This window comes from Chelonia mydas, chromosome 1, assembly GCF_015237465.2.
Source record: "Chelonia mydas isolate rCheMyd1 chromosome 1, rCheMyd1.pri.v2, whole genome shotgun sequence".
In the NCBI taxonomy this organism is placed as follows: Eukaryota; Metazoa; Chordata; order Testudines; family Cheloniidae; genus Chelonia; species Chelonia mydas.
The window spans coordinates 136,869,967-136,894,447 of record NC_057849.1 but is presented as its reverse complement, the minus strand read 5'-3'; the positions used below and the strand labels follow the sequence as shown (position 1 = coordinate 136,894,447).

Sequence of the window (24,481 nt, the reverse complement as noted above, 5' to 3'; positions counted from 1 at the left end):
AGCTCCCCTGCATAGCTCTCTACCACTTGAGCTAAGAGAGTAATTTCCCCTCTGGGTAATGATCACAAGAGGGGGACACAACTCATCTCTTACTATTTGGTCAGGCAACTATTTGCTAAACAGCAGTAGAATGATGGGGATCAGGATTGCTCGGTTCTCTTCCTGTGCCTGGGAGAAGCGTTGTCCAGCGGTGAGCCCCGTGGGTACAATCAGGATAGCTACTAACGTTGCTTTGGCATATTTTTTTTCCTGAGATGCAGTGTGGCTGAATGGACGAGACTTGGATCTGCCCACAGCCTTAGCTTTTCCCGAGATCACTTTGTGCAGCCTTTCAATTAACTTATTTGTACAATGAAGGAAGTCTCTGATGCTGAGAAACAGCAGTCAGTAGAGGTGGGATTTTAGCTCATGGTCTCCTGGCTCCTATCTTCGTGCATTTCTCCTGGTGTTACAATGTATTTGGACAGGGCGCATCACTTGTTTGGTGATGGAACACCGCCTGCCTTATCAGTGCTCTGGAACAGGCAACCCGATTCAAACAACATACGGACCGTGCCTCAGAATCTCATGTGCCTGAAAGCTCTGCAAAGTTGATTGACTTCAGTGCGCTGTGAATTGGTCCCTGAGTGAGAAATGAATCAGATCCATGTTTAAGGGGGTTAGTAGAAATATCCCTTCCCCCTGCTAGATTAAGATGCAGAATTAACATCTGAGTGCCCAATAAAACACTTGTTTCTGTATGAGACAAACCTGTGGCAACTAGATTCATCATAACCATAGCAAAAGGATCAAAAAGGCATTCAACTCGGTGACATTTGCATGGAAAAAGAACAGAAGAAAATGTTACCTCAGATTCATGATATGGTCTTCATGGTTCCCTCTGTTCAAGTGTAAATGGTTGGGGTAGACAAGAAGAAAGGCAAACAGGATAATAAGTATTTCAACAGAATTTTTCCCTCGATCCACAAAATCTCCATTAAAAAGGTAAGGGTTTTCTTCTGAAGGCAGGCCATTCTGCAGGAGGAAACAAAACAAGCAAAGTTGATGAGGCAACGTACTTAACAGGCATAGACTGAAATGAATTTCCAAAAACAAAGGCTAGAGGTTTTCAGATTGTATGTCATGTTATGGTTGTTTTTATAATATGAAAAAGTGGAGCTGCAAGCAACACAGGTTATATTGCTAGGTCATCTACATAACACATGGATTTAGAGAAACAGTGCTGTCACATTGTTCTCTCCTCTTTAGGACAGAGGTCCCCACACTGTGATCTTTGGATTACTGGAGGTTTGCAAAGCACTTGCTGATGACTCATGGAAATCTGACGCCTCACATGGTGCTAACTCTAAGCCTTGCTTCCACCTGCTAAATTATATTAAAAAGGAGCAATCAAATCATTACTCTCCTAATGTAATATTATTTTCCCATAAATGCCATTGCTGCGGGGAAGTGATACAATTGCAAATGGTGGGGAGGAGGCCTGTTCGACGTGAATGGGAGGCGAGGTGCCCATGAGACACTCTACTGTTAAGAGAGAAAAAGTCTGAGAAGCCTGGGGTTAGCATACTCAAGAAGAAAGCTACGATCTGAAAAGTTCTCAGACTCAGGGGACAAGGGATCTGGGATTTGTAGGTATCGTAATAATCCACACTTCATAGTTCAGAAGATATAAGGCAATTCAGTTTTATGAATGACAATTTCGAGATATACCTTAGTGAATCTATTGTACTATGTTTTACCTGCATTGGTTGTCAACATACCAGTGGCTACTGTCAGCTTACAGGAAGCATGACGTCAATGTTTATATATCTCCATCATTTCTAAGGGGTATGAATTTTAGAACTGTTTATTCCACTTCTGACTTGCTACAGAGATTACCCTGCCAGAAAGAAACCTTCTAGACATTGGCATACAGACTCATTACTGACAGATCATCACCATACACATTAACACAGTCCAACTCCGATACTGTGAAGTCACCCAAAGCATTACATCCCCGGGGCACAGCACAAGTTACTCAGCATTTCTTGGGCAGCTATGAGATTCCTTGACAAAGTGCCTCCCAATTGACTTCATTCTGGGGGAGTGAAATGGGACACTGATGGGGCCCACTATTGTATGCAAATTGGTGGCCTAAGGCCTGATCCAAAGCCTAATGAAGTAACAGGGCATCTTTCCATTGATTTCAGTGGGTTTGGATCAGGCGTTCGATGATTGCTGTTCGCCCTGCTATTAAAAGACAGCAGTATTTGATTTCTCATTCTGGTCTCTCAATTCTCTGGAGAGCACAGGCTGGGAATGTTGCAAAAGCAGCATGCTCATCCCCTGCAGCAACTTCCCTCTAATTCAGGCAGTTTCTGAATTAAAGGTCACAAAAAGGACTGTAACTATGAGAGTCTGAAAATGAAGTGAGTTAAAGTAGGTTTCAGAGTAGCAGCTGTGTTAGTCTGTATTCGCAAAAAGAAAAGGAGTACTTGTGGCACCTTAGAGACTAACCAATTTATTTGAGCATAAGCTTTCGTGAGCTACAACTCACTTCATCGGGTGCATTCAATGGGAAATACAGTGGGGAGATTTATATACATAAAGAACATGAAACAATGGGTGTTACCATGCACACTGTAAGGAGAGTGATCACTTAAGATGAGCTATTACCAGCAGGGGAGCGGGGGGGGGGGGGGGCGGGGGGAAGGGGACCTTTTGTAGTGATTATCAAGGTGGGCCATTTCCAGCAGTTGAACAGCAGCAGCAAGAACGTCTGAGGAACAGTTTTGGGGGGGGGGAGGGGAATAAACATGGGGAAATAGTTTTACTTTGTGTAATGACCCATCCACTCCCAGTGTCTATTCAAGCCTAAGTTAATTGTATCCAGTTTGCAAATTAATTCCAATTCAGCAGTCTCTCGTTGGAGTCTGCTTCTGAAGTCTTTTTGTTGAAGAATTGCCACTTTTAGGTCTGTAATCGAGTGACCAGAGAAATTGAAGTGTTCTCTGACTGGTTTTTTTATGTTATAATTCTTGACGTCTGATTTGTGTCCATTTATTCTTTTACATAGAGACTGTCCAGTTTGACCAATGTACATGGCAGAGGGGCATCGCTGGCACATGATGGCATATATCACATTGGTAGATGTGCAGGTGAATGAGCCTCTGATAGTGTGGCTGATATGATTAGTAATAAAAAAAAATAAAATTTAAAAAAAAAAGAAAAAAAAGGAAGGAAGGAAGGACTCCTTGAGGCTCCTTGAGGCTCCAGAAAGGGCAGGGACATCCACAGACAGGAGGAAAAGGCAAGGAACTGATATTAGTATGTGGAAAGTTGGATTGATTGGATTAACATCAGCTGGTGTTTGTTCTCTAAGCTCTACCAATTCTCTCTTGGAAAAGCTTGTCACAGCCCTACTTTTTAAAAACAAGTTTAGATTTTGAACTTAAAACACAATTATATCTGGATTCCAAATTCAAAGTGGTATTTTAGCTCTTTGATGTTCTCTTGCCAAGTTTTAAAGTGATTTCCACTTCTCCAATGTTCACGGACAGTCATAGTTCCAGAGCAAAAAAAATTAAAATCTATAGAAGCTTGAGACACTTCAGAAATGAGAACAAAAAATAGCTCTCTAATGATTTGCAGACTAGTGCTGTGAGGCTGTTTGCTGCTGGGCATCATTATTGTATCTTCTGTGTTAGTGGTTAATTAGCTTCTTTGTTATCTGCCTTCTATTCAGCTTCAGGGTATCTCTACACATCAATTTAACAGAGTCTAATTTAGCAATAAACTATTTAAAATTCCAAGGCTTTGGGTGAATGACTGGAAACACTGTAATTTAACAAAGACTCATGCCCGGAATGAAGTATCTACAAATTGGACACTTCAGTTAAGAAAAGGTGAGATAATCTTCTTAAAAATGAAAGCAAAAGGTATCAGGCACAATATTATGTAAAATAGTTCAACTGATCATCAAATTTGTCATTTAAACCTATGTAGCTCCTATCCTTTTTTATTCATTAATGGTTCAGAGATGTGTATACATTGTGGCAAAAATCATATGGATAGCAAACCAATGAGTGTATTGTAAACCACATCTGTAAATGAACCTTGCCAAAGGGGGTTAGCAGCCACTTCCAATCCACCAAGCTCAGTAGGCAGCTGAGTTAAATGGAATTCTTCAGCTGGGTGTTTAGACAGTTGTATCACTTTGTCCCTCTGATGGGGAGCTAACAGTACTTGTTATCTCAAAGGAAGAAATTCCTTTTAAGTTTAAGAATGTGGTGCTGATAGAGTTGCAAATGGATCCCAGATGTAGTGCTGGCCGGATCCCCAGCTGGTGTAAACTGCAGCTCCATTTCCTTCAACTGAACTATGCTTTACACAAGCTGAGGATCTGGAGCTTGTAGGATTAGGCAGCAGGAGGAAGGAAAATTCATTCATGACCCTTTTGTGCTGACCATGCCCATGAAAAGTGGCCACGAAACAGCCATGGCCTATAAGCCACCTCCCCCACCCAAGACCACGCCTGACATACGGTGCATCCCTGGGATGTGCAGAGCCAGCATAGACAGTTGCACATACATAGGGCCCTACCAAATTTACAGCCATGAAAAACGCATCATGGACCATGAAATCTGATCTCTCCCTCTGAAATCTGGTCTTTTGTGTGCTTTTACCCTATATTATATAGATTTCACGGGGGAGACCAGTGTTTCTCAGATTGGGGGTCCTGACCCAAAAGGGAATTGCAGGGGGATCTCAAGGTTATTTTAGGGGGGTTGCAGTATTGCCACCCTTACTTCTGGGCTGCTCCAGAGCTGGGCAGCCAGAGAGCAGCTGCTGTTGGCCGGGTGCCCAGCTCTGCAGGCAGTGTCCCACCAGCAGCACTGCAGAAGTAAGGGTGGCAATACCGTACCATGCCACCCTTACGTCTGCGCTGGTGCTGGCAGTAGCTCTGCCTTCAGAGCTGGGCTTCTGGCCAGCAGCCACCGCTCTCCAGCTGCCCAGCTCTGAAGGCAGCACCACTGCCAGCAGGAACACAGAAGTAAGGGTAGCAGCAGGTACTGCAATCCCCTCTACAATAACCTTGTGACCCTCCCCTCCTCCCACAACTGTTTTTTGGGTCAGGACCCCTATAATTACAACACTGTGAAATTTCAGATTTAAATAGCTGAAATCCTGACATTTATTATTTTAAAAATCCTATGACCATGAAATTGACCAAAATGGATTGTGAATTTGGTAGGGCCCTATACATACACCTCCCCATGCAGGAGCCCCTGGGACTTGGTGGCACATCAAGGACATGTCAGGAGAGTGTCACTGCGGAACTCCTAAACCTAAGGGCTATGTAAATCTATGTTGAAGACTGAGCTGTACCTATCTGCATCAATTAATTACTCTCCGCATAAGTAAGATCCTCAATCCTGAATTCCCTGACCACTCAGAAGTCATGACAAAATGTTTGCTTTTTTATGTAGTTTGATGAAAGGATCCTGTCAATAACCTCCTAACCATGGAAGGCTTTGGGTAAAGTCCTGGCCCCACTGCTGTCAAAGGCAGTTTCGCCATTGAGTCCAGCAGAGTCATGATTTCCTCCCTCACACTGCGGGCTGTTTTCATTATTTCATCCTGATTAAGAAACAAACGCTCTTCTCCAATGCCGTATTTTAAAATGGTACGTCATATCCAGGGCTGTTTGCAGCTATAAACATTCAAGTATTCACTCCCAAAATAGAGTGTTTTACCATGCCATGTGTTTTGAATATTGAAAGTAGGCTGAATCCAACTGTTCTATCATGCTGTTCTAATATGCAATTTGGAAATGGAAAAGTTGTCTCATTGAACTATCAGCTAAAAGGCAGGAAAGCAAAGAAGTAGCTAAAATTGGTAACTTAATAACATGGGAAGTTGACCCCTGCTTAGGTCAGTATTGTACTAATTTTTTTAAAATTAGGTTTCTGCTTGGACAAGATATTCAAGTTTGCAGCTGACAGATGAGTGGAAAGTGTAACTGAGCCAATTAAACAAAGAGGTATTACATCATTCAAGCACCTGGATTAACTCATGCCAGCCAATTCAGACGAATACAGAATAATCAGTCACAAAAAGAAATCAGAGGGAGTATCTGTTAAACTGTAAGGTGGTGAATCATACAAAAAGAAAATAAATTTGGAACGTATTGTAGGAAAATTCTTATGCCTTCAGCTAAATATACAACTGCAGAGAAGACAGCCTGGAGTTTCATTTTTTCCACGTTAGCAAAGCATAATTATGTTTTATTTCACATGAAACACATGAACAGCTGCTGAAGGCTAAATGGAGGATGCCCAAGATATTTTCATTTTGTGCAAAACTGCATGACTGCTTTCAAAAAAGGGAAAGCTTTTAAGCAGATAGAAGTGCTCTGCACTTCACTTCCTGTAAATAGTATATAAAAAAAAAAGCACTTTTGTAGATATTGATTGGAAGCGTAAATGGGTTTGGAGAGGTTTGAGAAAACTGCTGCATTCTTCATGATGGCTAAATCAGCCATGATGTAGGGTTTCACCAGGGATGAATTTGGCTCTTTCTCTTTGAAGAACTGAGCCTTTACAAAATATTACAGTAACACCAGGATTTTGTAGAAGGTTCAAGAAGCCATCTCTCATTTTGGTTTATCACTCTAGTCTATGCTCTCTGCTTGGCATTCAGTCAAACTGTCAGAGAGCCAAAGACACCCAGATTTCTCTCTTCAAAATGGCCATTTGGTTGCTGAGGTGGAAAGACAGCAGTAGCCAAAGAACTAGCACAACCTACTGTTCTGTGAATATATATCACATACACAGTACCTAACAATACCTGTGTGGTATGCAGTTGCTTTCCTAGCACCAACCTAAAGAGTGAAAATGCTCAGGAATAAAGCATCTAATTACCTTGTAGAATATCAGCAAAAGATCATCCAGTTTTCCATGCAAATCACCTAGAGGGAACAGGATATTCAAAGTTTTGTGACAAAGTCTGTTATACCACACTGATTAAATGAGAAAACTGGAATTAAAAACTACAGTAGGTGTCAATATGATTTTATCACATTTTCCCTGGTAGAACTGTCCTTGCAACTTGGTTTATACAGACTACATTTTCAAAGAGGTGTGCCTGAGCTGCACATCTAAATCTGGCAATTACACACTGAAGTGCACCTACAGTGGCCTTGTATGAAGCTTTAATCTTTTTATGTGGGTGTGTTGGAGGGTAGAAGATCACTTGCAGCCTTGAAAAGAGTTAGGTACTTGAGGAGATGGGTACATTATGAACAAACATATTATGAATTTTAGTTCTTATATTTGTGCTTTGTTACCAGTGAGGGGTGCCCTACAAATATCTATGAGAAAAAGATAGGAACCTAGAAATAAGTGTTTAGCATACCTATGAGCATAGCCAATATGCACACTGGTACTTAGGACAGATGGCCATGCTTAATTGGGCAACTAAATTAATGGGATTTTAAAATCCTATTTATTTTTTAAAAAACATCACCTTGTTATCTGACATATATTATATAGCATCTGTTCTATTTGTCTAATTCAGGACCAGAGTTTGGCTGTTGGGGATGGGCAGAGAGAGTATAAATAATCTTTCCAAGAACAAGATGCACCAATAATGCCAGTTTTAGCTCTGTCAGGGGGTTTCTTGTGGAATAGTACAAAGTATTATTCAAAAGAAGGAATTCACCCCTATGTAAAGGGATCCTGCACTACTTTAAGTCTTCAAAGTGGACTCAGTGGGATTTAACTGGTGCATAGGCCCCCTCTGCATAGGAGTAAATTTCACCTGGATGAGAAGGGGAGCCAGAATCGGGCTCTTAACTTGTATCTCATCATCCAAATAAACATTAAAAAGTTTCCTAATTTACATAAATATACTCAAAGATTTCATGCTTTCACCATCAGTATTAAAAATGGGGTGGGCAAAGGCATTTTTACTGTTAATAGGGCATATAGCCAATTTTAGTCAATTTAAACACTCCCGTAGACTTCAATGGGCTAAGGGGGTTCAGATAGGAAAATATTTCAGAATAATATTTAATCCTCAGTTTCTGAATGGAGTTCAAAGGGGATCTGGAGGGGGGAAATCTTATTTTAAGTTACTATTGTGGTCTCAACATCAGTAAAAATTAGGCTTTCATCTGGCTACAAAACATCTTTTGGTTTCAAAGGCCATTATGTATTTGAATGGCAAGAAGGGACATCTTTTATGCTGCTTAAATAGTGCAAATGAGGCTACAAATAGGAGGATGCATGTATATTGATTAGCAAGAGAGCACTGATCCGTCAGCAAACGTGAACACACGTTTATTTGGTTCAGATTTTTGTATTTTGTTTTTTGAAGTCCGGTGAACAATAGTTTACCTAAAAGACCTCATTTAGGGGCACAGCTGTGCATGTAAAATCCCTTGTTTGCAATTGCATTACGTGCTCAACCAACTCTTATGAAAATGTTGGTATTTATCTGCACCTGCAATTGTACACTTAATAGTAACCTACTACTGTAAGTAACTTTGGACAAGTTATAGCTGTCAGTTACTATAGCCATTACTGTTCTGTTTTGCAGCTAAAACTCCCTACTCATGCTCTGTTATCCTTTTATCTATAATGTATGATGGCATAATCAAAACACATGGACAGTAGGCACTTTTCATTCTGAAACTTCTCCCCTGTGTCACACTACATCACTGTGTGAAGATTAATTAACTTCTTGTATAAAGAAAGATTAAGCCCTATAATGACATTAATACTTTTAGGAGGCAGAAGGTTTAAAAGGCTATTACACATGTTGTCACATACAATATAATCTATTCCAGAGGCAGGCATGTTGTCAATCAAGGGCCTCATTCTGCCATCCCCATCAATGGCAGCAGTCACAGAGTATGGTACGACTAAATGTAAAGATGGCTGAACTTGGCCTAAAACATGGTGAATTTCAGTGTACTGACTACACCCGTGGCAGGATGTTTCTATCATATACTCCATAACTCTAATCTTATTAACTGGGAAATACAGGGGCATCATGTGCTACCCCAAAGTAGCACACTGGAATCTCCATGTTCACCATGGTGATATAATTATGATATATTTTGTACAAAGTGTGCCTTGTGAGGTATCATTTTAAAAGTCTTGATCTGTTGAACATTAATATCCTGTTGGATTGTATGTGCCGTCATTGTATGTGGAGTTATGAAGCATTGCTATGTGTGTGTTACTGAAATATGTTGTGAGGTTGGGAACACCCATAATGAGCCTTTCAGTTACAACAAAAGAGTAGCCGTCAATAGCCAGACAGCATTAATGGCTCATCAACACCCAACAAGAAAGAATCCACTATCCCAGAGGCTCCTTAGAGAAGGCACATATGTAATGGAAACTGCTTGATCAATTTTCAGAGTAACAGCCGTGTTAGTCTGTATTCGCAAAAAGAAAAGGAGTACTTGTGGCACCTTAGAGACTAACCAATTATTTGAGCATAAGCTTTCGTGAGCTACAGCTCACTTCATCAGATGCATACTGTGGAAAGTGTAGAAGATCTTTTTATACACACAAAGCATGAAAAAATACCTCCTCCCACCCCACTCTCCTGCTGGTGAGAGCTTATCTAAAGTAATCACTCTCCTTACAATGTGTATGATAATCAAGTTGGGCCATTTCCAGCACAAATCCAGGTTTTCTCACCCCCCCCCCCCCACAAACCCATTCTCCTGCCGGTAATAGCTCATCCAAAGTGACCACTCTCCTTACAATGTGCATGATAATCAAGGTGGGCCATTTCCAGCACAAATCCAGGGTTTAACAAGAACGTCTTGTGGGGGGGGGGGGGGTAGGAAAAAACAAGGGGAAATAGGTTACCTTGCATGCTTTGTGTGTATAAAAAGATCTTCTACACTTTCCACAGTATGCATCCGATGAAGTGAGCTGCAGCTCACGAAAGCTTATGCTCAAATAAATTGGTTAGTCTCTAAGGTGCCACAAGTACTCCTTTTCTTTTTGCTTGATCAATGGGGACTGACTGGTTCCCACATCACAGCAAAGATCTTTCCAGCAAGCTGGAAGAAAGTAGAGAGACAGTTACATCATCACTTGGCCTCTCTCTTTCCTCCCCCAAAATCTCAGCACCTGGAAGCATGTCTGGGAGACAAAGTTTTTGAACAGGGGAAGTTTGGTTTCAGACTGGAAAAGGAGTCCAGTCTGTGTATTGGGGAACTGTAACCTGCTTGTACCATCTGTCAGGGGGAGAAAAGGTGTTCATCTACTCTTGCTTAGAGTAAAAGTTTAGGATTTAGAATGTGTTTCTATTTTTATTTTCTTAAGGTAACTATCTCTGACCTTTATACCTACCACATATAATCACTTAAATTCTACTTTCTGTAGTTAATATACTTATTTTAACGTTTTATCCTTACCAGTGAGTTTGTCTAAAGTGCGTGGGAAATCTGTTCAGATTACAAAGGCTGGTGCATGTCCACTTTCCGCTTCTGGCTAGTGTAAGATGGTACAGTTCTGGGGTGCAAGCCTGGGAAGCTGTGGGAATTGGCTAGAGCCTCTCTGTTGTTGGTTCATGAGTAGCGGAGAGATCATTCATGTAACTCATTTGGGTGTGCCCCTGCCTGTGTAAGTGCAGTGCCTATCAGAGTTTGGTAGCTTGACATCAACATCACAGTGTGAGAGACATCCCAGGCTGGTGGATTTTGGAGGGCTCAGCAGTTCCACAGTCCAGGTTGCACCCTGGGGACCCCGTCACAAAGAGTTTCATAACATGTCTACCCTTCAGCCCTATTAGGAAATTTTATATCAACTAGGAAATTCTAGAAGGTTCCTCGTGATTTACTGAACATAGAGTTTTTAGTCTCTTCATCTATTTGATACAAAGCATAGACCAAGAAGGAGCACAACCTAAGCAAGACCCCTTAACTCAGGAAACTCTTACGGAAATTATTGTTGAGCCAAATGTGATGGAAAGTTCCCTTTCTCAAGGACATGTAAGTCAAGCGGTGATGCAGAAAGTAAATGTTTACAACACTAGGTGGCATTTTATATATGGTTGTGCAACTTTCCAAAAAAAAAACCCCTGACTATAGTGCAGGATCTGTGTTTTAACACTGACTCACCAAGCAACATCTGAGGGTGAAAAAAGAGAGGAGATTTTTGGCTTTCTTAAAATATACCAGTGGTGATTCAGCAGTATGAGTTGTAGTAGTTTGGGGAGATTTGCGCTTTTCTAAAACCATTTGCAAAATTACAGTTATGGCTGCAGTCAGGAATATCCATATCACCCTGTGGCCAAAACCAGCTATATGCACTGTCATTTTACCACAGATGGTTATCTCCTTAGAGTAGGAGGTCGACAGATGAATGATGTTGGGCATCTGTTTAAGGACTTTCTTGGTTTCATGTAGCAGCTGTAGGACATAGCGGGCATGAAGGTGCTGTGAAAGGAATGCAGTGAGACGAAGGAGGCATATTAGAAATATACATAGGACATGCTACTTCATAAAAGTTCTGCCAGCACAGAGACCCACCCACTACCAACAATTTTGCTACAGGTATTTGCCATTTAAAGATTGTTTACTGTACACACATACTTTCTAAACACATACTTTACACATACTGTACACACATACTTTCACAATTACAGGCAGCATGGTCTAGGAAGAAGAATCAAAAACTCATAAGAACATACTAATGGCATACTGGGTCAACCAATGGTTCATCTAGCCCAGTATCCTATCTGCCAATAGTGGCTGGTGCCAGATGCTTCACAGGGAATGAACAGTACAGGGCAATTTTTTGAGTGCTCCATTCCCTGCTGTCCAGTCTCAGCTTCTGGCAGTCAAAGATTTAAGGATACCCAGAGCATGGGATCTTAGAACTCCCAAATTCTAATCCTAGCTTTCCCAGTAAATTGCTTTGGGGTTTTAGGGAAGTCACTTCACCTGTGTGCCTCATTTTCCCCACTTGTACAATGGGGTTAATAGGTAGTTAATGTAGCTCTTTGAATAGATAAAGGCTATACAAATGCTAGGTATTGTTAAATAACAAAAAACTTCCTTTTAGCTGTGAAAGTTTAATAATGAGTAGTAAAGTACAAAAGAAGGGGAAAAAAACCAAGAGAGAGAAAACTAAAGTCAGGGCTGTAAAGTTAATAGTTAATCTGCCTTCTTCTATATAAACTATTCCAGACGAATTTTGAGCAACTGCATGGGTGCAGAATTCTTATGGTCCACAGATTTCTGTGACCCTGCGCAGAAAAATACCAGAAGAAATCTGGGGGGGACACATGCCTCTTCCCCAACAGCCCAGGCAGCGCGTCTGTTCCAGCACCTGGAAAAGCCCTCAGAGACCCAAATCACTGCCCGGGGTGGGGGGGGAGGGAGGGGGAGGGCATGGGCATACATGTCTGCGTGGAAGATATTAATCACCATCAGGGGCTGGGGCTGGGCATGTCTGCCTGCGAACAAGCAAGAGAGACTCTGTCCCTCACCCTTGCTACTGTGGAGCACCTGGTGCAGAGGGCTAGGGCTTCGGATTGTTAGGCATGAGGGCAGGCTCTGTCCCCTGAGGCAGAAATATAGCAGCATGCCTGCCTATGTTCCTTCATTGCAACAAAGCAAGCAGCTGTTTTGCCAGGGTTGGAAATGCAATCAGACAGTGCTATCCATTAAATTGCCTGGAGGCTCATTTTATAGCAGATAAGCACTGGATTGATAGAAAATTCCATCAGTTTTTGCTTGAGAGGGGATAAGGTGTGGAAGAATAAGAGTCTGCTCTGTGCATTCCTACAAAACTGTTTCAATGTTTGAAATGAAAAGCAGTTCTTGATGTGAAAAAAACAAAACAATTGTTAATGTTGCTATTGATAGTTAATTGAGCTCATTCTCTGAGACAGAAATGTAGCGACCTGCCTGCTAGTGACGTTGTTAATGTTTCTATTGTTAGTTAACAGTTCCCATTCTCAGTAAATTCCCTCAGGAGCATAAAACCTGTAAAAGTTTTAAGGTTTCAGAGTAGCAGCTGTGTTAGTCTGTATTTGCAAAAAGAAAAGGAGTACTTGTGGCACCTTAGAGACTAACAAATTTATTTGAGCATAAGCTTTCATGAGCTACAGCATCACATCCAATGAAGTGAGCTGTAGCTCACGAAAGCTTATGCTCAAATAAATTTATTAGTCTCTAAGGTGCCACAAGTATTTTTTTAAAAGTTTTAAGGCTCCTTTATGTCACCAGGGTGAGATAAAGGAGCCTTATTACAAAAGACAGTAAGGGAATCCTCAGCGAGGAAGATCTATGTGCTTTCTCACTTTTTTCCTGTGCCAAAGTGGCACAACGGGGTTAGATTACAGTTTAGGATTTATTTTATTTACACATTTTTTTAAAAAAAGACTTTGACGGCAAATAAAACATTTATCAAGCAGTCAATAAAACATCAGGACAATCAGAAGCAAGCACTTCCCAAAGTACCCAGCCAGGTCCAGATGAAGTTACCAAAGGGATATTCGTTCTTTTGCATGACATGAACAGCCTTCACATCATGCATCAAAAATGCCTCCACCAGCTTCTCATGCTCGAGAATTCCCTACAAAACTTCATGCAGATGGGGACAAATTATTTTGCACATCCTGCAATGATGTTCTCAATCATGACTGATGGTCTGTAATTGTGGATCATTTTGCACAAAAAACCCACATTATTTCGACAAAATATGCAGAATTTTAAAATACTGTGCGCAGAATTTTTAATTTTTTGGCACAGAATTCCCCCAGGAGTAAGTAAGTGTCAGAATGAAACTCTCAATCTTTAAAACTCATCCATTCAATCTCTTTGTTCCTCTCAGCTGCAAAAATACTTTCCCACTGAGATTCCTTCTTTCTTGTACTTCCTGCTCTGTTAATAATGTCTAGGATGATCCCACCAGCCAATGATTGCAGGCCTTTTAATTTAAAAATAGCCATCTCAGTGCACCATCCAGCTGAAATTCTACTCAGACTTTCAACCACTTTTGTTCTGGAAGGTGGTGCGGGGAGAGGCAAAGTCACAGAGGCTAATTACCCCATCTCCAAAAGACTTTTGATCATAGAATGAGCCTTAACTCCCACTTGGGAGCAAGAAAGCCGGTGCTCAAGGATGAAGCCTGTGTTTGCTCATTTACTCTTCTATTTACCACAGCTCCTCTTTCTAGATCCATCACTCAAGATAAATATTGGAAGCCCCATTTACTCAATAAATTTAAAACTTGGCTGGACTATTAATAGTTAGCACTGAAACTGCAGTTTAAAGTTTCAAATTAATCACTCCCCATAACACTCAACAGTGTAAATATTAGCACCATTTTACAGAGGGGAACACAGAGGCAAGCAGGCAAGGAAGTCAGTAGCAGAGCCAACTTCAGCTTTCCTAGCTCCTTGACTCATGCTCAGTCCTTTAGACCATAACAAATAATCAGTAAATGAACAGCAGAGAATAATCCTGCATTGGCAGAAAGAGTAGAAAGACATATTAGGTCACCTAGTTCACTTAGTTTCTATGATCCTATAATTTAGTCTCCATAACAACTTCTGACATTACTTAAGTTTAGTCAGTCATGATAGTCATATTCTAAAACCAATATAGTCCCAACTCCTAACTTGCCTGTTGATCCTTGAAAGCATGAAGAAGTGAATTAGTGTCTGCAACAGTCAGGGGAAACGACAGCCGAGGTCCATGGTAGGAGTCTGGGACCTCTATCGTCCGCTCATATTCTAGTAACTGTACATCCGAACCTGCGGTATTAAAAATCACTGGAACTATTGAAAAAATCAGAAATCAAATCTAGAAAGGGAGGGAGGAAGACAATGTAGACAGTCTCATCTTGGAAGGCAACACAAGTTCTGAACCCACAGTAATCACTGGTATTTACACTGCTATTATAATAAAGTGGTTAATTAGTTCCTGCCATTAGTTTGTGGATCAACTACAACTTTCCAACAATTATCTCTGATTTATAAATTAAAAAAAATACAGTGTCTAAAGTCAGATGGAACATTGCTGCAAAATATTTTTCAACCACAGCCTGTCATTCTAGATTAGGAGAAATTTTGCTATCCAATCCACCCTCCCTTCCCCCAACATAGATCTGAAGTTTATTGTTGATGATCGATAGCTCCTTCTTTACTGTTGATCATCAATAACTCCTTCACCTGTTTACAACAATGTAATGTTAAACTTTTACTGGGTTTAAAGCCAATTAGTTTTGTTGTAGTTACTTTCCTATATATGAGAAATGCCAAAAGCTCACTGAAGATTTAGGGCTTGTCTACACTCAAAACACTGCAGCGCTTCAGCACAGACACTACCTACACCGATGGGAAGGGTTCGCCCACCAGCGTAGGTAGTTCACCTCCCTGAAAGGTGGTAGTTAAGTCGACGGACGAATTCTTACATCGACCTAGTTCTGTCTACATGGGGACCTAGGCTGGCTTAACTACCCAGCTCAGGGGTGTGGATTTTTCCAGACCGATGTAGTTAAACTGACCTAATTTTCTAGTGTAGCCCAGGCCTCAACCAAACAAATCCTATTCTCTCACAGCTGTGTGCCAACAGTGGTGTTTCAAGATCACCATTTCCACGAGAACGGAGACACAATGTCCCCATTTGGCCAGCTGTCAAAAACCTATTGTCTGTACTGCAGCAAGTATAAGTATGTCAGGAGAAAGAAACATAGTTTGTTCTCCTATTCTTCGTGGCGTGTGGAGAAGGTGGAAATATTTCTAATTGCTTCAATTCAGGGTTCTTTTTATATACACTTGTCTATACACGAGTATGTAGGGCACTGAAGTGTTTGCTTCTGCACATTACTGGTCTGCCTCATTCCTTGAACAGAGAACCAGCTAGCAGCAGTATCCTTACTAAAAACATTCTAGTGGTTGCTCGGGTCGAGCTATGGTGTTGCTCTTGTGAGGTTCCAGTGTTTAAAACAGCTTTTGTTTTGTTGTTGTTGAGCTTAATTTTTTTCATAACCCTGATTAGACTTGATCTGAAATTCATAAAAAAGGGTTTATTTATTATTTATCATCATAGCCGAAGAACTGGATGCAAAATAAAACTCACAGCAGCAGAATCCTTCTTGCATTCACGTACATATTTTATATGATTCATAATTGTTACCAAGCTTTTGAAGTAGCATACAATGCCATCATACAGGCAAAGTTCAACTCGGCCAGCAACTGAAGAAAGTTCAGAATAAGACGTGTTATTTGAATGAACAGAAAGGAACAGTTTCCTCCTTAAATGCTTACCCCATTCAAACCCTGGGTCTACGTGAATCCAACTGGAGCAAAGCATCAAGCAGCACCGCTAAGGGCTTGAGCCTACAAGGTGCTGAGCACTCCCAATTTCCACTCAGTGCAATGGGAGCTGAGTGCACATCACCATCTTGCAGAATGATCCATAACTGACTGACTAGTCAGTAGCTTACGAGTGCCTTCCTCTTTACAGGGTAATAACCAAATCTAGATTAAACAGACTCCAAGGGCCTACATGGAATCAATTTTGCCATGAAAAGCACAGTGACCTGATTTCAGAGTAGCAGTCGTGTTAGTCTGTATCCGCAAAAAGAAAAGGAGTACTTGTGGCACCTTAGAGACTAACAAATTTATTTGAGCATAAGCTTTCGTGAGCTACAGCTCACTTCATTGGATGCATTCAGTGGAAAATACAGTGGGGAGATTTATATACACAGAGAACATGAAACAATGGGTGTTACCTGATTATCACAACCAGTGTGCACACCAGGTCTCACTGACAAGCCTGAGGAGAATAGCTCAGGCTGTAGTTACTATCAAGTTAGCAGAGAGTATCTTGAAGATATAACACTGAAATGGGTTCTCCATTCTCTCGCTTCTATGCTCTGATTGACTCCTGTCCTCACAGCTCCCCATCCAGGGCTCTGACAAACCTAGCTATTCCATCTTTTTACCACTATGCCTACTCTGTCTCTATGCCTAATCTCAGGCTTTGCAAGGTCTCCTTCTGCTCCTTCTAAAGGGCTGACTTCCCCCAGCCCTTACCCCCACTTTAGCAATTCCATTTTAAAATTAAATTTTATTAATTCACTGGGGATTGTATGGGGTGACAGGCAGGGAATCAGATCAGAAATCGAGGTATACATGTTTGCTGTGGGCATATGGATGAGGAATTCTAAGAATAGTAACCAATCAGAGCAGAGATTTATAGTGGCTAGAGTCGGGAGATTTACATAATTACTGAGCTGATACTGAAAAATAAGCATAGAATAATTATGTAAATCAGAGCCTCACCTCAAGCCAGCATGCAGGGATTTGCATCACTGAAAAATAAACGTATAGCTGTGGATTAATAACTGTATAGTATCCTGTGTTCTCAGCTAGTGGGGAGGACCTTCTTTCACGGTGGCATGCAATAAAGAACAGCTCTTCATATACCAAATAAACCAGTTCCTCACTGTGACCAAAATGTGACCAAAAGATTAAGACAAAAAACAAAGGCTATCTACATTTTTTTAAAATGGGTTCCCATACAGTACAGTCTGTTACTTTTTTATTTAAATGATGGAAATTACCAAGAATATGTGCTATGCCAATTCTTTAAAATTAATTTTCTTTTCTCCTGGTAGAGATCCTAGGGGTGTATTGAAAGGCTGGGCAGGTACATTCACAAAGTCCCCCCTACACATTTTTTTTTTTTAAATGTTGCTGAAAGGGCTTTTACAGCTCCCTCCCACAGACCTCTTTGAAAATCACCTCCAAACACCACCAGAATAACAAGACTGCTAGGTGAACAATTTACACAGTTATGAAGTATCTCGCTCGTGATGCTGAAACTACACTGACATCAGGAAGAGGAGGAGGAGAGGAGAAATAGCTGTTTTACAAATAGCTGATTTGTAAAACAAATCAAAAGGACAATTGCATTAAGAGGAAAATTATCACCATTTTTTAAAAACATTAAAAATAACCCAGAAAAGTAAACGGACACTGTGATGAACCAGGAAGATTTCTTAGGGGGTTAATTATAGTATAAGAAAGACCAGGGTCTATAAGACCTTCAACGACCCCACCCCTCTCTTCTTTCCTGCACATAGAACTATTGGACAGGACAGGCAATCTCTGTTTTTATTGAGAATACAGAAGTTCTTGGGGAGGAGCTTAGCTAGAGAGGAGCAAATAAGCCATTTTTCAGTTCAAGGTTCGAACAGAAAAATCCAGAAAAAACATTTGTTAGTTTCGAATAAAAAGATTTTAAACAAAAATTGTCAAATTGAAAAACTTGACAAAACTGTTCGAATTGATAGAAATGTTTCGGATTGGCCCAAAACTATTTTTTTTTCTTCCAGTTTTTCATTTCAATCGAAGTAGTTTGGTCAACTTGAATAGATTTTTTTTTATTATTTTTTCATTTCGATTCAGGCTTTTTCAAGTGTTTTTCATTCTGGGTTTTTTTCCTGGTCAAATTTCAGGACAGAGTGCTGTTTTGACATAAAAAGTTGAAACAAAGTGTTTCAAGGTGGCAGAAACAAAAAAATTTTACTTTAAAAAATTGTGTTTTTTTTAATGGAAATAATATATCAAATTGACTCAAACGGCAAATAGTTTTGGAGCCCCCTAAAATGCAAAGTTAATCGAAAATATTTTGCCTACCTCTACTCAGCACTTTTTAGCCCTGTTTCTATTACCCTAAGTTAAAGGAACATGTTGAGGAAAGCAGCAGCAGAATTCTTTTTACCAGATCCTGGGCTTCCTGGAACATTTGGACAATTGGCCAGGCTGATTTGCAGCTTCTTTGTTCACTATAAGAAAAGGAGTTCTAGTGGCACCTTAGAGACTAACCAATTTATTTGAGCATAAGCTTTCGTGAGCTACAGCTCACTTCATCTTTATGCATCCGATGAAGTGAGCTGTAGCTCACGAAAGCTTATGCTCAAATAAATTGGTTAGTCTCTAAGGTGCCACAAGTACTCCTTTTCTTTTTGCGAATACAGACTAACACGGCTGCTACTCTGAAACCTTTGTTCACTATGCTCACATTCACAGTAGGTCAGTTCCGTAAGGCTTTGAGTCAGCAAGAACTTAAGCACTTGCTTAAGAATAGCCCTATTCAGAAAAGCATTTTAAATACCTGCTTAAGTCCCAGTAAAGTCAGGTTCTTAAATGCTTCGCTAAATAGGGATGGACTTAGGTATGTGCTTTAAGTTAAACACTAAAGCAGTACAGCCGCGCTTCAGTGTAGACACCACCTACACTGACTGGAGAATCATAGAATATCAGGGTTGGAAGGGACCTCAGGAGGTCATCTAGTCCAACCCCCTGCTCAAAGCAGGACCAATCCCCAATTTTTGGCCCAGATCCCTAAATGGCCCCCTTAAAGGATTGAACTCACAACCCTGGGTTTAGCAGGCCAATGCTCAAACCACTGAACTATCCATCGACCTAGTTAATCCACCTTCCGGAGAGGTGGTAGCTAGGTTGATGGAAGAATTCTTCTATCAACCTAGCACTGTCTACACTGGAGCCTAGGTTGGCTTAGCTACGCTGCTCGGGGTATGGATTTTTCACACCCTCGAGCGATGTAGCTGGGTCGACCTAACTTTTTAGTACAGCTCAAGCCTAGATGTTGATTTGACAAGCGTAGTATTTAAAAAAACCAAAAAACCAAAACCAAACCAAAACAAAAACCTCTACTGCACATTTTCAGTATGCAAGCACTTATAACATGCATATAGTTAAACTAATTCCGTTTGGTGCAAGGCCTTGTGCTGCCTTTCAATGAGAACTATTTTCATGCCAATCTTGAAACTTGCAATCCTCATTTTTTTCAGCTGTAGGCCTGATAAGATTTTTTTTTTTTATGGGAAGCTTGTATTTTTTAGCCTCTCCTATCATCAGAGTAGCAGACCTTTTTACACTCAAAAAACAAGAAAAAAAAAAGAGTTATCTTTGGGCAGACACCAAGTCTCAAACATTTAGCCCCAAAGATACAACTTTCTCAAAACTATATGACAGTGAAAATTGAGCTTTATCATGAAAGCTTTTTTTTTTTTTTTTTTTGGGGGGGGGGGGGGGGGACCAAGAATCATAGAACCAGAGGGCTAGAAGGGACTGCAAGGGTCATCTAGTCTAACCCGCTGCCAAGATGCAGGATTTGTTACATCTAAACCATCCAAGAGAGATGGCTATCCAGCCTCCTTTTGAAAACCTCCAGTGAAGGAGCTTCCACAACCTCCTTAGGCAGTCCTTAAGTATAACTAATATTTGCTCTTAATGCAGGTAGACCACACAGGGAAATAAGGGGCAATTTATACCCCTTACTCCTCTGTGTGGGCACAAGAAGTGAGCCATGACACTCTATGTAGTTAAAGTGTTTACCTAAGAAAGGTCAATATACATAGATTTATCTAGGCTGGTTACGGGAGACATCTCAGACATGGTTCAGTCTAATTTACAAGCCACTGAATAGCCAAGCTAACCCCTCATCCTAAAAACTTTGGATTCAGTTGGGTTCAGAAAGGGAAACAAAATACATACACCATTAGCGCAGATAACTAGTAGATGATATGAACATCATTAGATTTGCTTCAAGTTAGCCACTTTACTCCTATAAAACCCCACAAGAAAAGCAGATCATTCGCAGACTGCACTTATCTATCATAGTGCACTGTGTAGAAAAATGAATTGCAGGACTACCTTATTCTCTGTCTTGGCCCTGGAGCACAGCTCAGATGTACTTTCTCCTTCAAGAAGAGTACACTGTACATTAGGCACTCTAGGCAGTTTAATAAGAGAAGAACTGCTGTTTCTAATTGTTGCCATTAGAACACTGAACCACTTATGGTTTTTGATGGTTTTATTCTGCTATCAAAGTGCCTTGTATGCATTTTAAATGAAGTAATCAATGGCTGGCTCAGATGAAGGAGAAGTGACCTTTCATATTCTTTTATGACTCAGTAAGGTGAGGACTGCCTCCTTCTTAACACAGCTAGGTTCCAATTTGCTTATGTCTCTTCAGACCTTCTGAACAAATTGATGTTGGTTTAACAGAAGTCAGTTTCAAGCTGTAGTTCCATGTGGAACTTGAACTTCAAAGGCTACTTTTATCCAAGGATTTCAAAACACTTTAAAGATCAAAGGCTAGTCTTTCATTGCCTTATTAGAGCTGGTTGCAAAATGTTTGTAACATAGCCTAATACAAATTTTAATTTGATCATTTTAATTGTTCACATTCTGAATGGTTTTGGTATTCCTTGAATCCTATGCACTATTCACTTCAGTCATATAGGATGAAATTCAATAAGGACAAATGCAAAGTACTCCACTTAGGAAGGACCAATCAGTTGCACACATACAAAATGGGAAATAACTGCCTAGGAAGGAGTTCTTCAGAAGGAGATCTGGGGGTCATAGTGAACCACAAGCTGAATATGAGTCAAGTGTAACAGGGTTAAAAAAAAAAAGCAAACATCATTCAGGAGGGATGTATTAGCAGGGGTGTTGTAAGCAAGACACAAGAAGTAATTCTCCTGCTCTACTCCACACTGATTAGGCCCCAGCTGGAGTATTGTGTTCAGTTCTGGGTGCCACATTTCAGGAAAGATGTGGACAAACTGGAGAAAGTCCAGAGAAAAGCAATAAAAACCATTAAAGGTCTAGAAAACATGACCTATGAGGGAAGATGGAAAAAAAAAACGGGTTTGTTTAGTCTGGAGAAGAGAAGATTGAGAGGGGGCATAATAGTTTTCAAGTACATAAAAGGTTGTTACAAAGAGGAGGGTGAACAATTGTTTTCCTTAATCTCTGAGGATAGGATCAGAAGTAATAGGCTTAAATTGCAGAAAGTACAATTTAGGTTGGACTTTAGGAAAAAATTCCTGTCAGGGTGGTTGAGAACTGGAATAAATTGCCCAGGGAGGTTGTGGGATCTCCATCACTGGAGATTTTTAAGAGCAGGTTAACCAAACACCTGTCAAGGATGGTCTAGATTAGGGATCGGCAACCTTTGGCACGCGGCCCACCAGGGTAAACCCCCTGGCGGGCTGGGCCGGTTTGTTTACCTGCTGCGTCCGCAGGTTCAGCCGATCGCAGCTCTTACTAGCCACGGTTCACTGCTCCAGGCCAATGAGGGCTGCAGGAATCAGTGGCCAGCACATCCCTCGGCCTGTGCCACTTCCCGCAGCCCCTATTGGCCTGGAGCGGCGAACCGCGACCACTGGGAGCTGCGATCGGCTGAACCTGCGGACACGGCAGATAAACAAACCGGCCCAGCCCACCAGGGGGCTTACCCTGGCGGGCCGCGTGCCAAAGGTTGCCAACCCGTGATCTAGATAATACTTAGTCCTGCCATGATTGCAGGGGACTGGACTAGATGACCTCTCGAGGTCCCTTCCAATTCTATGATTCTACTGAAGTGAAATTACAGTACGTTCCTGTTGTGGTCTTTCCTCCTGAATCTTCTCTGGTTTCCAACCCTCTGCTTCTACACCTTCTTCCTTCATTGGCTGTACCCCTTAATTTTCAGAATATCTCATTCCTACAGGGATCAGAGAAGTAGGATGGCAAAGAGATCCAAGGTACCCCTGGCAAGTCTGTTCCAGCTGAGTTCAGTGATTACAACTATTTTTAAGAAGATAAAATTATCTATAAACATCTGTCCCAAATTTTTAAAATGTCTGACTAAACATAATCCAGTCATTGTTTTATTAAACCAAAGTATTCGCGCTGGAGTGTCAAAAATCCATGTCATATCCACAAGGGCATCTGCAACTCTGGTTAGCTAAAAAAAGTGGAAAAACTCATGTAGCCAGACAGCTTCCTACTGGCCCCACATAAAATGCTCTGCAGTAAAAGTCCAGAAGAAATTACACTAAAAAATGCTCCGTATTTGCCTATTTCAGATGATGCCATAGAGAACACCTCTGTGCTTTGTTACATTTGCTCAGTATTGGTCAATACATACCCTTTTTGAGAATTTTCCATTACAAATTAGAAAAATACATAATTCTAGAGATTGGAGGTGGGGGGGGAGGTTGCAAGCAGGAAGACCACAAGAACAATTTACTAGCTCTTCAAGGAGAGAATTTATAATAGAACACTCTATACATTTTGGGGGCTACTTGTATGTTTGACTGGAATCTCACACAGTTCAATCTACTGTGTATATATTTAACAGAATCAGCATTTATAGGATCAAGTTTTCACTACAGTGTATGGGAAGCTCCAAGCTAAGCTTCAGTCATGTGCATGTAGCTAGGCATCACATGGACAACTCATCTTCTAATGTTTGTTTTTAAACTGGAATTTTCATATTAAACTTTTTTTATCCTTACCTATATCAGTCCCGTTGAGATGAGTAAAGTGATCCAGCATGAATGTAAAAAAACTGGACAGCTGAATAAGAAAAAAAATACACTGATCAATTCAGGAGATCACACAAACATTAATGGTCTCTCATTTTTCTTTACTCTTTTCCCACTAATTAGGACATTTAGATAGAAAGATACAGAGGCACCTTGGATCTGTATCACTAGTTTATGATAACAATGCAACCTTGTCCTCCCGTAAGAGTTGCAACTTTCTCCCTCCTCCTTACTGCAGGCTAGTGGGCTAACGCTGATTCATAAACATACACTAATTGAATTCAACAAATTCCTTTAAAGCTAGTTGATACTATTCATCTTCAGAATAGAATGAACTTTAACTGAGCTTCATTAAACCATGTAAAACATGACCCAAAAGCAGCAGTGCAAGTAGGGGGGGGTACAGTACCAGCAAGATATTTATAGCTGGTACAGCGAACCGGAAAGAGGAGCAGCAGAACATGGGGACGCTGGGCGGCCCCACACCGTCAGTTCCTCCATCGCAGCTGTACCGCCCCCAGCCCTTCCACGCAAGGTCTCCTCCATCTGTCCAGGAGCCCCGCCAGAGGACAGGGCTTGGGGGCAGTACAGTTGTGCTGGAGGAGCTGCGGGCGTGGGGCCGCCTGGTGCCTCCACGTTCTGCTCCTTTCACCACTGCGGTTCCTCACCAGGTAAGGGGGGTGGATCATAGAGAGGGGACAGGGAGAGTGTGGGAGCCCTGGACGGGGGGCAGGGCGGGGAGAAGTCACATGGAGGGTCACATGAGGAGGTCATGTGCCCCCCATCCTGGTAAGAAATGGATTCCACTTGCACCACTGACAAAAAGGGACCACATTTTGAAATCCAGCACAGCCTCTTGAAATACAGTATTGACTATGGTCATTTTTAATGTTTTGTAAGAATTCATTTAAACACACACGATTAAAAAACGTTAAACGCTTACCAAAAAATTAAACTGTATTTGTAAAGAAAAGTGTGAGAAATGTAGAAAAATGTGGGGGCAAAGAATTTTCCACCTTGTTCTTGTGGTTACGCCAGTGAACACCCCAGAGGCAGATTAAGGTCTCCTGTGGCCCTGGCCCAGAGCAAGTGGGGAGGCCCCA

General features: G+C 41.1%; 1 protein-coding gene across 1 annotated transcript in view; it reads right to left on the bottom strand.

Annotated features, from left to right (window-relative positions):
• Positions 1–24,481, bottom strand: part of PPEF1 (protein phosphatase with EF-hand domain 1) — a 55,742-nt gene that overhangs the window by 16,117 nt on the left and 15,144 nt on the right. Inside the window, exons 4-8 of the mRNA XM_037901189.2 lie at positions 23,349–23,409; positions 14,645–14,775; positions 11,332–11,446; positions 6,903–6,949; positions 848–1,014 (exon numbers count right to left, since the gene is read on the bottom strand). Of these exons, the coding sequence (XP_037757117.1) occupies positions 848–1,014; positions 6,903–6,949; positions 11,332–11,446; positions 14,645–14,775; positions 23,349–23,409 (521 nt within the window). The remainder of the gene's footprint in view (positions 1–847; positions 1,015–6,902; positions 6,950–11,331; positions 11,447–14,644; positions 14,776–23,348; positions 23,410–24,481) is intronic.